This window comes from Tenrec ecaudatus, chromosome 7 (assembly GCF_050624435.1).
Source record: "Tenrec ecaudatus isolate mTenEca1 chromosome 7, mTenEca1.hap1, whole genome shotgun sequence".
Lineage (NCBI taxonomy): Eukaryota > Metazoa > Chordata > Mammalia > Afrosoricida > Tenrecidae > Tenrec > Tenrec ecaudatus.
Window position 1 is genome coordinate 115,350,279 of NC_134536.1, and position 12,784 is coordinate 115,363,062.

Sequence of the window (12,784 nt, forward strand, 5' to 3'; positions counted from 1 at the left end):
GTGAGGGAAATCAGGAATATTGGATGTGGGCATTGAAAACTTACATAGTATAATCAGCGAAGGCCTCCCCAAGGAAATGGCACTTGAGCTAAGACCCATCGATGATACAAGAATCAGCCAGGTCAGTAGCCAGTAGAGTAGCATTTCTGAGAGGGAACCCTTGAGGTGGGAGTAAGCCTGCCCATGTGTAAGGACTGTCATGGCAGCGATGGGCAAAGAAGAGTGTCTTCACTGGCTAGGTATAAAGAACAGAAATTTATTTTCTCAGTTTTCACATTAAGAGTTTGAGTTCACTGTATTTTTAGGGCTGTGTTCTATCTGCTCTCATCGGAGATCATTCCTTGTCTTCATCTTCTGGCAGCTTCTCGAGTCCCGGGATGTACATTGATTTGTAGACAGATGTACAATGGCATCTTTCTTCTATATGTCAGTTTTCTCTTTCTACGAGACACTACTTCACTGAGAGGGGATTACTTTTAGGATAAACTGTATTCTGCTAGGGCCTCATTAACATTACCAAAGAAAAATTCTCTCTCCGAATGGGGGCACATTCATAAACATCATGGACAGAGCATACTTCAGTGCATCTTCTTGGAAGACACCGTTTAGTCCATAAGAGAGAAGTGTGGTAAAAGATAAGTCAGAATGGTAATATCCCCAAATTCCATAGAGCCTTCCTCCTAAGCCCGAGAGAAGAGCTCACTCTTGGTAATGTGGAAGCCATTGTGGAGCTATTGCAAGGAAGTGAACTGCAATTTACTTTGCAAACGGACCCACTTGGATGCTGGGTTACAGAGGTGGAGGGGCAGAAATAGAACTTCAATGAGCCATTTACAATAACCCAGGTGAGAGGGAATGATGCTTTCAGTCAGGAAGGCAGGATGCCAGTGATGGAGGGGAGAAGAGCGGCAATTTGAAGATAGTGTTGAGAGAGTGATGTGAGGGTGAGAAAGAAATTTAAAAATATGTTTTAATTCCAGGATTCTTTTGTCGAGGCCACTGCAGTCAGTCAAAAATGAATGCGCTTGTGGTAGAACAGATTTTGGAAACCTGATCAGAATTTCAGTTTGGGATATACTGAACTTAAGATGCTGATCCCAATAAAATCCCAATGACACCCCAAACTATACGTTTCCAGGATCTTCCTTGTGAAAGATGTTCAAAATATTGTACAAATATTTAATGTACATGAACATAGTAGATGCCACTATAATATGAACGAGGAAACGTGGTGGAACAGTGGTGAGCCATTTGGCTGCTAACCAACTCAGAGGTTCAAACCTACCAGCCACTCCAAAGTCGACAGATGTGCTTGAACGCTTTCATAATTATTTAGAGCCTTTTTAAAAAGCCCACCAGGCAGTTCTTCCTCGTCTGATAGGTCCCTATGTATAATGATGGCTTCTACATCAAGGGATTGGGTTTAGAAGATGAATGAGATCGTGTAGGAGCATTCACTGACCAGCTAGTACATGGAAAGCCCTAAGCTGTGCACTGGTGTAACTGGGTACTCCTTAAACCTGAAAACCAAACCCACTGTCATCCTTTAAATTTCAATTCATAACAACCCTATCTAGGGTTTCAGAGACCATCAATCTTTAGGGAAGCAGATGAGTTCATTGTTCTCCCATGGAGCAGCTGGGAGGCTTTGAAATGACCTTGAGGTTAGCAGCCTAGCACTTATTCCGCAGCTCCATCAGGGCTCCGCCCTTTGAACTTCCAAAGATACATAGTAAGGGGTAATTTCTACATGTTACAGAAGACGTTTAGGGCAATTGACTTGTCTGAAGATCACATGGCTAGTAATTGGCTCTAGCTTTAAAATGTAAACTTATATTTACAGCTTCAAAATACTGTCTCATCTCTAATCCTACAAAATAAATATTAATATATCTGGTGAACTGCCCATTGTTTAAAATGTGATTTTTATGTTCAGATTATAATACAAGTGAACAAAAACAAGCCTGCAAGAAGCATGAACTCTACGTGAGTTTCCGGGACCTGGGATGGCAGGTAAGGACAATCAGTACATTTAGGTGCTGCTTCTCTGCTTTCTCCTTTAGTGTTCTGAAAAACACACTGCCTTTGAGTCGATGTGGGCTTAAACTGACCCACAGGACAGGATAGAACTGACTCTGTTTCTGAGACTGGAGCTCATTACAGGCGTTGAAAGCCTTGTCTTTTTCCTGAGGAGAAGCTGGTGGTTTTGAACTGATGTCCTTGCAGTTAGTAGTCCAACGCACAACGACTACACCATCAGTGCTCCAGGGTTAAGTACTAGTCACTCATAATTTTGGCAGTAATTTTTATTAATAACAAATTATTTGTACATGAATTTTCAGCATATAATTTATCTACATAGTTTTATGCTTAAAAATGAAATACAGCTTTTGCCAACGAACAAATATGGCCCGTGTTATTTATGAAGTGAAAAAAGCACTGGTGTATAGTTATTCCTAATTTAAAATTTGGCATTCGTAGACAAGTGTGGTCAGAATAGCAAAAGCGCCCCCTTTGCTTCCTCCTAGTTTTGTGCTATTAGAGTCTAGGAAGCAGAATCGTCAGCTCTATCTTTCTGTTTGTGCAGATTGATCTGCAGAAGGAGGAAAAAGAGGTCTTTCCCTTAAAAAGCTTAGTGCCATCTCTTGATAGTCTTCACAAACAAGTGATAAGGAGGGTGAACCACAAGAGCTTTTAATAGCTTTATGGGCTGACAGTTTAACTTGAAGTTTTAGATTAGCTCCTATATCACATTGTAATACAGTCTCAGAAAATGATGTATTTTACTGAGAAGTAATATTAAAAGATAAATAGTTTACTAAGACTTAAACGCTGTTCCCTGATTCACTTCTTTGGAATAATGAAACGAAGAAACCAGGACGATTACTCTCTCTGCCAATTCTTTAGCTTTCTAAAACTTTTGGAGTACATTTTTCAGAAATTTGTTTCATTTTTTTCTACAGGGACTAAAAAAATGATTGCAAGAAAAGAAATAGAAGCAGCACATAGACTAAATATTAAAGGCTGAGAAAGCTGTCAGAGTTCTAAAGCCAAAAATGAGTTATTAAAGTGTAATGAGAATGATCTCAATTAAGTTTTATCTTCTTTTCCTTTCTGGTTCACTTGAAGTTTCCAGAGTTCATCACTTCCTGTTTAAAGAATAATTTGAATGCTATTCCATGATCGGGGTTTTATTCAAGAATACATTGATTAATGCATACTATTAATATCTTAAATAACATCCTCTTGGGATAAGTTACAGAGGAAAATTTCTTACACAAATATTTATACTTCTATTGTAAACTTCAAATTTAAATTTAAATTAAAGAGAGGGCTCTCTCTCTCTAGCTAGAATAATAGTTGCTGAGTCAAAACAGGAAGTTTATCCAGAAGAAATATATTTGAGAATTCCATAAGAAGTGCCCGACTCTTATTCTGTGGTTGTTTTGTTTGTTTTCTGTACACGTTAGGACTGGATCATAGCACCAGAAGGATATGCTGCATTTTATTGTGATGGAGAGTGTTCATTTCCACTCAATGCTCATATGAATGCCACCAACCATGCCATAGTCCAGACTCTGGTATGCTTTGTTTTTGTTTGGTTGAAAAGGGTTTATTTTAATAGATTATACAGACACAGTGTGAAGCTGTTTTCAAGGAAAACATACATTTAGAGTATCAACGTATCATCTTCTTTCCTCAAATGTTTTTACTTCTTCAAACTAGAATGCAAATTGTGGGTAGTCTAAGGAATTGCAGACTTGGTGTAACAGCCTTGAATCCAGAATGGGAGCAGGACTGGGCACTTTGGAGTAATCACACAAAGTGACCCCCCCTGCACCGATGTCTTCTCTGTGCAATATGACTAATAACACAGGTTTCCAGGGGTTGCTTCTAACTCAACAATTCATTAGTAATCATTATGAAAACATGGAATAATAGTTATACTGAACTTCACGTGAGGGCTTTTACTCTAATACTTAAGAATGTTCCATAATATATTTTGGTATTTTGAAAGCTCTTTCATGTAGAATATAAGTCTAAAGCTATATTTTATGTCTCAATTCTTATTCTTGTTATTAATTTTTGTTAATATTTAGTGTGAACATCCATTCCTCCTGCCCCTGCTATGCTCAGGGAGTTAGCAGAGATTGAATCTCTAATACCTTAGACTTATTTTTTTTATTTTGTGAACAAAATAATAAGTAGCCAACTTTGTGGTCTCTAAATGACTTTACTATATTTAATGAGCTCATAGAACCTCGCTCTGTAACTCTAAAGCACCTAATTGCACACAATTTAGTGACATGATACTGGAGCAAGCCCTGGAAGATTAAAGGGGAGTCTTCCATAAGGAGTAGTAGACCGTGCAATATAATCCAAGCTAGTGTCTATGATAGCATTAATAATATGTGCTTAGGAATTAAGCGAGGGGCCTCATTGGCTTAGAATTAAGACTTAATTATTGCAAAATGCCTTTTGTCACATACTTCCTCTTTCTCATATTTTAATTTTGCTCCTTTCATATATACATATTCATATATATTCATATGCATATGGCTATATACGAAGGAGAAAAAGGAAAAGATATATAGTGTGTGTGTATGTGTGTGTGTGTGTGTGTGTGTGTGTAGCTGCATATTATCAGCTCGTAAGGCAGTGTGAAGAAACAGGCATTAAAAAGTATGACACGGATTTGGAACAAGACCTTGCTCTGCATCGTTGTCCTGGGATGTAGGACATAAGTCATCACAGAACTCAAATGGACATGGGAACTTTGTCTCCTGGCATTGTTCACATTTGTTCCGCGTAGGACATGAAACGGGAAGACAGGCGGGGCTGGTGTTCAGAGCATGTTTGTGACTAATCTGTGGGAGAAACCAGTCAAGAGCTATCCGTTTTTTCAGACTGTCTGCGCCACGAGCCTGCCAAGGCCATTGTAACAGAGGCTATCAATCATAGATGTGCGCGTTATGGAAGATGAAGCCGACGAGGGACGCAAGCTGCGCTTCCAATTTGTAGACGCTATCCAAGTTTTAGTTTTGTGAGGTCTTAGGAAATGTCGAGTTTCTGTCAGGCCACCTCATTTTTCCTGCCGTTTCTATCCACATGCACGGCTCCTCTGTCGTTTCAGCCGGAACAGTGTGCAGCCAAAACACTAAGAGTCTGTAGTGGAGTTTGTAGGTCCCGTGAGACTCACTGGTGGACTTCCCGTAAGCTCCGCAGGGGGAAGGCCGGAGGGGACCGTTAGGAAGGAGGAAGGGGCGTCCTGTTCCGACAGTGCAGATCAGAGGCGGACCGCCAGTCTGATCAGAAGGAGTAGAAACCGGGACTAACAGAGTTCCACTTTCATATACAGCCACCGTTCTGGACTCTTTAGGGAAGATGAATATTCACTGTGAAGCTGCTCATGGCGCTTGCATCGGAATGTTGGTACTTGTCCAAGCAGTAGGAACTAAAGTAAACGGATATCGATCTTTAGTCAATGTGGCTGGGGGGAAAATCAGTGGAGAAAAGTTGAAATCATTGATTTAGAGCAGATATTGGATGATACTTGAAGCATAGTTTGCTGATTTTTAGGGTGGTCGCTCTGCCATGGAAAATTCACAGTTGGTAAAACTTTTATCATTTATTACTGGATGTTATTTCAAGAATTAATTCATATATCCAAATCTTTTTACAATCCCATATTGTGTCTTTGCAAATTTGCACTTCTACGTTCTATATTTTTCACAGTAGACAGAGAAATAGTGATTTCATCAGAAAGCATTCTCAGTTCTAGTTCTCCTGATCTCGCCTCCAGGAAAATTTCCACTGAATTTTTCCTAGGGGAGTTTCCCTTCCTAGGTGGCACCCCCCCCCTCCCCCTTCTCCAGTCCCAAACATATAATTCAAGTGATGGGTAAAACTTAGGCATTAATATTTACAAATACACCCTTTCCTACCAGCCCTCCTCTCCTCTCTTATACAGCATAAGTGAGTGGTCAGCAGAAGAGTATCGGATTATGATTGATAAAAGAATAGTCATTTTATTTTCTGTTGGAAATGAAAATACACACACATACATTTTTCTTTTATAGGTTCATCTGATGTTCCCCGACCATGTACCAAAGCCTTGCTGCGCCCCAACCAAATTAAACGCCATCTCCGTGTTATACTTTGATGACAGCTCGAATGTCATTTTGAAGAAATACAGAAACATGGTTGTACGTTCGTGTGGCTGCCATTAATATTAAATAATAATGGCAATAGCAGAAGATCTGTGTTAAAGTATATGGCTGCAATAAAAAACATACTTTCAGAAAAAGGGAAATTTACTAAAATTATTCTGACTCATTTCATCTTTCTATGTACAATATCATGTGTGTAGTCATTTTTATTTATTTAAAGATCTATAGGCTCCTTGTGGTTGCATTATCAATGAAATCTATCTTACAAGTCACAAAAGATTGCCCACAATAGGTTACCCAGTCTCTCTTGCAGTGAGAAACATTGAGTCCCATTGAATTCCATGTCAACATTTTTATCTGATACAATTTTTATAAGTTTTATGAAATCAGACAGAACTCCCTTGACTGTTTAATCTTGTTTAAGGAAATTTAATAGTTGGGTTATGTTGTGCCAATGAAAACTATAATAGGATATTTATTTAGAAATAAAACTTAAAATTTAAGTAACCCAAACAAAACTGCTTGGATAAATATAATTTTTCTTTTAGCATTTTTGTTTCCTTAAATAAACTGAAACGTTGAACTGGATTTGAATAAATAAATGGTAGGCAGAATATAGAAACTGAGAGATTGCACATCATTGTTATAAGTGTTTGCTTTCTCAGAATGGGTGGCACTGTAGGAACATGTCCCTTCTTGGCTCGAGGACTGCAGATTTTGCCACGAGCCTGAAGCTTTCGGCATTCTGTGGAGACAAGCTAGTGTCCAGGTTCACAGCCCTCCGTGTTAGCACAAAAAAACTATAGTACAACCTTCTTACCTCAAATAGATCATGTCTGCCTATTATCGAGAATACTACAGTGGCAGATTTTTCTCTCTCCAGATTTAAAAACTGTGTCCAAAATAAAGAAACATTTACATGGGCTGCTCTCTACAGAGCAGTCGCCACGAGTAAAATGTAGCCATCTTCTTGATTCCTTATCACCAAATTGTATATAATTTATAAATAAAGTTGTAGCCTGATTGATGCCATGCAAGGAATTTTATTTGAGGTCAAAGCAAAGAAACTACATAGATTGGGGAAAATTACCAAATGTCCTAGGATGAATTTGAAGGAATTATCATTTTGAAAGAACAGCTGAAATCCATTTCTCATATCTTTGAAAATGAGCTCAATGAAAATTTTATTTGATAAACAGATTTTGTAAAGCTTCCTCCAAGTACAAATGATTCTAATTGGGAAGTTCCTGTCATGTGTGTGTGTGTGTACATGTGTGTTCTTCCCTCTGACGTGAATTTATTTCCCCTCTGTTAAAATGCCTTCAAAGACTTCTCTATGCACCCACGGACTTCTCTGAGTGGGACCTGTCTTATTGATAACGTACCACTTTGGGTGACTTCCATGGTTAGGGTGATTTACAGTGCATCTAAAATTCTTCCTAAAGGACCATTTATTAAATATTCCTTAATATTCTGTAAAGCATTCTTATATGAGAAATAGATTTAAAAAACAATATGGGTTTGTTTTTAATTCAGTTATGTTGGAATGTTTTAAAATACAATTTATCTTAAAGAAAATTTGAAGATAGCTTTATTGGGGTGCATTAATATATTTTTGAAATAATGGTGTACCATTGTAAGAATAAGAAACAAACGTTTATTATATTATTCTTTAAATGTGTTGTTTAAATATATTTCTTTATTTTAAGATACATTAAACTTATGATGTTAGTTTCTACTGTGCTTTTTGATTTGGCTCTTTATTTAAGAGGGATTCCATACTATAAGTACCTCATAAACTAAGACTCTAAGAAAATTTATCAGATGTCAACTGGTGGTGTATTGTGTGATCTGGTATATTCATCTACATTATTTTCCAATGACTGTTACACAATAAGACTATTACTCAAAATCGTGTTGCCAACTACTTTAATTTAGAACCCAGCTCATTATTAAAGGAGACATTTTTGTTTGTGTGTTCGATTTTATTTTGCTTTATAAAGTGCTCTGATTTTAGTTTCTAAGATAAGTACGCAAATTACAAATAACAAAGTCATTTGAAATTGAAGAAGGTAGGAATAATCTCCCTGAACTAAGAAAGAACGAAAATCCAAAATTAATTTTCCCTTCACTATAGTATTGTCCTTTTTTAACCCCTATCTTACAATAATCAAATCCCGGCCAGAGTCTACTAGCTACTTTACAGTCTGGCAAATATCATTTCCCAAGACATTTACAATGAATGATTAGCTGATGCTACAGTTCCATTCAAGATAGGAGAAATGCTCATTCTGAAACAGAAGTAATTCTCTCCTAAGCATTTAGTCAAGTGCTCAATCTATCATACAGCTTCCAGCTCAGTTTACATTCTTTTATATGTTTTCATCACGTTTTGTTTTTGCATAAAGCTTTTAAAAGTTACATCTGTAGATGTCTTTGCCAATAATGTGCATTGCTAAGTAAACATATGTGTTTCATTGAGTATGATTGCAATCTGAATTGAAGAGCAAGTACAAAAAGTAAGTCAAAGCCAGTGTTCTTAATCATTTAGGTAGAAAGTGACATTCTATCCAAGCTTGCAACTCTATAAACAGCAATATTTCTGCAAAAATAACTTCAGTATCCCTTGCAATGTTTGTTAGAGGTTGTTAGAAAGATCGAGATCTCTAAGGCAAGAGAGACGGATCAAATGTGCCCATTAAAAATCAAAACGGAACTGCCGGGAAACATGGGGACAAAAACCATAATCTTCACATCTTAGTTGCCACTTTAAATTGGCAGCTCGCCTAAAATCATCCCTGTTGGTCCTTGTTGTACACAGTGATGCGCGCCTGGGCAGATGCCGCGCAGCCTCCAGTCCTGCGAATCATACGTGGCGTGATGAGAGTGAAAGCCCCGCACATACACACCAGACTTTTGCTAATCTTGAAACAATACCAGCAAGGTTTAGGGCAATGATGCCAGCAGTGTTTTACTTCCGCTCCCGTTTCCACAACAACGCGGCGAAATGCAGTAGAAACCATGTCAAGAACTGGATTGTAATGATGTTTTTCCATGCAGCCTTCACATGGATGTAGAGTCAGAAATCCCACTCCGTGCAGAGCTTACAAAGCGGCCCCTGATCTATTGAGAAAGCACTTGACAGAAGCAAGCACACATCCTCTTTGAGGGACTCTATCTAAAACCCTGACCTCCAAGAATTACCGCTAAAAATGTGTAAGGAACCTAAGCTCATAACAAATCAAAACAAAAGAAAGCACAAAAAAAGCAAATATGTAAATAGGGTATCACAAGAGTCAGTAGAAATTTTAAAAAGATATACCCAAACCAATAAAGTTGTCGTTTTTGGGGATTGTTGATTATAGACAATAAAATAAATATATTTAAGGAAAAAAGTGATTAAATATGAAAATATTTTAAATGACTCAAAAAGAGGTTCAGAAAGGAAAACTAAATGGAAATTTAAAACTTACTCAATAGGCTAATTGGCCCTGTTGAGGGCTTCTCCTGGTTCACATAACAGATGAATAATGAACCAAGCTTGACAAGAGGCTCGTAGTCTGGTGGGGGCAGAGGTGAATGAATCCCAGGTTAGCTGGTCAAGCTTTTGACTGCATAGGAGAATGGCAGGTCATATTACCTGCTGCTTATGATGCTGGCGATCAGCAGACAATATGTTAATTGACTCAAAACCAAGGACTCTGAGGTCAATGAGCCAGATGCAAGGTCTAGATGCAGCAAAAAACAAGCTTGTTCAGGGTCCACAGGTGTTAGAAAGAGGCCACACATCTAAGGCAACTTCCTTTCCGTTGATTGCATCAGGGGTGTGACCTAAGGAATGATGTTGCATCCCACCCTAATGTTCTTACACCTGATTGCCATGTCTTGGGGGCTTACAAGGTCTTAAATACCAAACCACTGAATATCTCAGCTGAGCCGAGTTGATATAAAACTTAACAATCACACTTAGAAGCTAGCAAAACTAATTATGGCAAGTTGTCTTATAATTATTTGTCATTTCTATGACCCTCTTGGTGGGGAGTCTATCTGGAGATATGACTTATTTTATCATTAGATTGTTGGTTTCTAAGGGCTCTTTATGCAGACTTAACTCCCTGGGTTCTAGAAGTGGCTTACTATCAGCAGCTAACCTAAATGTTGATGGCTTGAACTCAGCCAGCAGTTGCAGCAAAGAAAGACACCGGGAAATGTCTTCAGAAAGACCTCAGCCTGCAAAGCAGTTCTTTGAGGAACTTCTTCACAACACATGTGGTAGCCATGCGTGGAAATCACCTTGAGACGAGAACTTTGGGTGGTTATTTATTTTAGATGAAAGTCCTTTATTAGATATATGTTTAGATCTATTAGAGTTCTATGTCTATGTTGTGTGCCGAGGTCTATGTTTGTGTGGTTCTATTAATGCACTACATTCTGTTCCACTTATCTTGGTCTTTAGACACAAGAGTACTTGAAAAAATTATTTGAAAACTGGAATGGAATGATAATGGAAAATTTCCATAATTTTTAAGTTCCCTTCCCATAGATGGAAAATAATTATAGGAAAGGATATTTAACAGCATTTGACATGAGGGAGAAGATGAGACTCCTGTAAAGAGTGACAGCCTCAGAAACCCACAGGGGCAGTTCCACCCTGTCCCAGAGGGCCACTTGACTCGAAGCAATAAGTGATCTGGGCCACGAAGAATTGTGAATTAAAAGAGCAAAGAGATCTACTATGCACCTATTAAAATGACTAATATTATATATATACATATACATATATGTAACATCAACTAGGAATGGTGATCTAGAGCAGTGTTTTCCAAAGTGGACAAAGTGTAGTTCTGGAAGGAGCCCCAAAAGCAGACACTGACACTCAGTTCTGGGTGTGGTCTGTAGGAGAACGTTTTTTTTTTTATTTTCAGGTGATACTAAGTAATTTATGTTTTTGTCATAACAGGATACAGTAGACCAAATAAGTTTGGAAATCTATGAAAACCAATGGAAACAAATGCTAGTGGGGAAGGTAAATGGTACAGGTCCAATGGAAGACCGATTGGCAGTGTTTTGCAAAGGTAAACACTAAATAAAATAGTATTGTTACAGCATCACAGAAACTTTTATTTAACAAAAATATAAAAGTGCAAACATGAGGAGCTGATACCCAGGGCTCAAGTAGAAAGAAAATGTTTTGAGAATGATGATGGCAGCAAATGTGAAAATGTGCTTGACACAATGCATGGATGTATGGATTGTGATAAGAGTTGTGTGAGCACCCAATAAAATGATTGGAAAAAAAGTGCAAAATGATTGTTTCTCAATACATCATTGATCAAAGTCTATACAGTTCTGAAAGTGGTGTTTCTTAATCTTAATCTTCTTGAATAATTCTTCATCTTCTTGAATAATTCTGTGACCTTCAATTTACATCATGTAAAACCATGGTTTGGCCATTTCTAGGGACTCCAATCATGATCCTCCTAAATACATTCTGAGCTTTGAAGATGAAGGCTATTTGAAGGGGCAAGAAAAGATTTGTAGGGTGGTGGGGGTAAGTTTTTCCTACCAAATTCTCATTGAACAATCCTTTGGCACCTGGTTATGACTAAAAAAAAATGGAGTGCAATTTCCTAGCATTTTTCTCTCCAATGTTGTTTTCCATTTTACTGAAACTTCTAAATAATACGATCCCCTCAAAGAGTCACAGAATTTATCTGGCTTAACACAGCTCCTCAGAAGCCATACTTCTGACTACAGCTTGTCTTTGAAGGTACTTTAACGAGTCTAAGTGCAGTGCTGAGAGAAGTTGTCTGCACCAATTCACTAAGTATAGAAACAGCTTTAAACAAAATACGTCCATGCATGTCTGACCTGGAATCCTTGTAACAATACTTTTTACTTACCCGCCTACAAGGAGCTCTCAGAAAGTGCAAACCTGTCTCCAGCTCTTGCTAATGGCTTAGTCGCGGCCCAAGTTCTAGCTGCGGCAGTACCATGAGGGCAATCAAGAGAAATGTTGGAAGATGCTCCTATTTCCCAGAGGGTTCTGCCAACTCGGCTATCTGTGTTTCCTGAGCAAGGCCTATTGGCATGCTCTTCAGACAGCAAATCTAGTACCAAAGTTTCTGCATTATGAACATCCTCCTCATGGAGAGCTCACACTTGTCCTTTAAAGCTATGTAGACTTGCTCTCACTTTTCAAAGGCTGAACCAACTCTTATCAAAAAAGTTCGCATCAAAAATGCTTTCACTTGCTGACCATGCAGTTTTTATACATTTGGAGGAGAGACTTGAAGCTTTTTTTTTTTTTAACAGTGACGTAAGGCTACCTATGTACCTGTTCTAACTTATGTATGAATTTGACTTATAGATACACTTAGAAACTGATCTGGATATTAACCTGAGACCTGTCTGTACTAATTTAGTGAGTATATTTATATGACTGTATAATAAGAATGCTTTAAAAAAATCATTTTATTGGCAGCTCAAACATTTCTTATCACAAACCGTATATCCATCCATTGTAGAACCTTGTAATCAGTTCCCCCTTTCTACCCCACCTCCGTTCTACCCTCCAGTTATTGCCACTCTCACCACTGTTCCTGAAGGGATCA

General features: G+C 38.1%; 1 protein-coding gene across 2 annotated transcripts in view; it reads left to right on the forward strand.

The window, feature by feature from the left end:
* Window positions 1–6,230, forward strand: part of BMP5 (bone morphogenetic protein 5) — a 119,539-nt gene extending 113,309 nt beyond the window's left edge. The window contains exons 5-7 of one of the 2 annotated variants that reach the window (XM_075554050.1): window positions 1,937–2,013; window positions 3,471–3,581; window positions 6,081–6,230. In XM_075554050.1, the coding sequence (XP_075410165.1) occupies window positions 1,937–2,013; window positions 3,471–3,581; window positions 6,081–6,230 (338 nt within the window). The remainder of the gene's footprint in view (window positions 1–1,936; window positions 2,014–3,470; window positions 3,582–6,080) is intronic. The other variant, XM_075554051.1, reaches the window with a different exon arrangement.
* The last annotated feature ends 6,554 nt before the right edge of the window (window positions 6,231–12,784 follow it).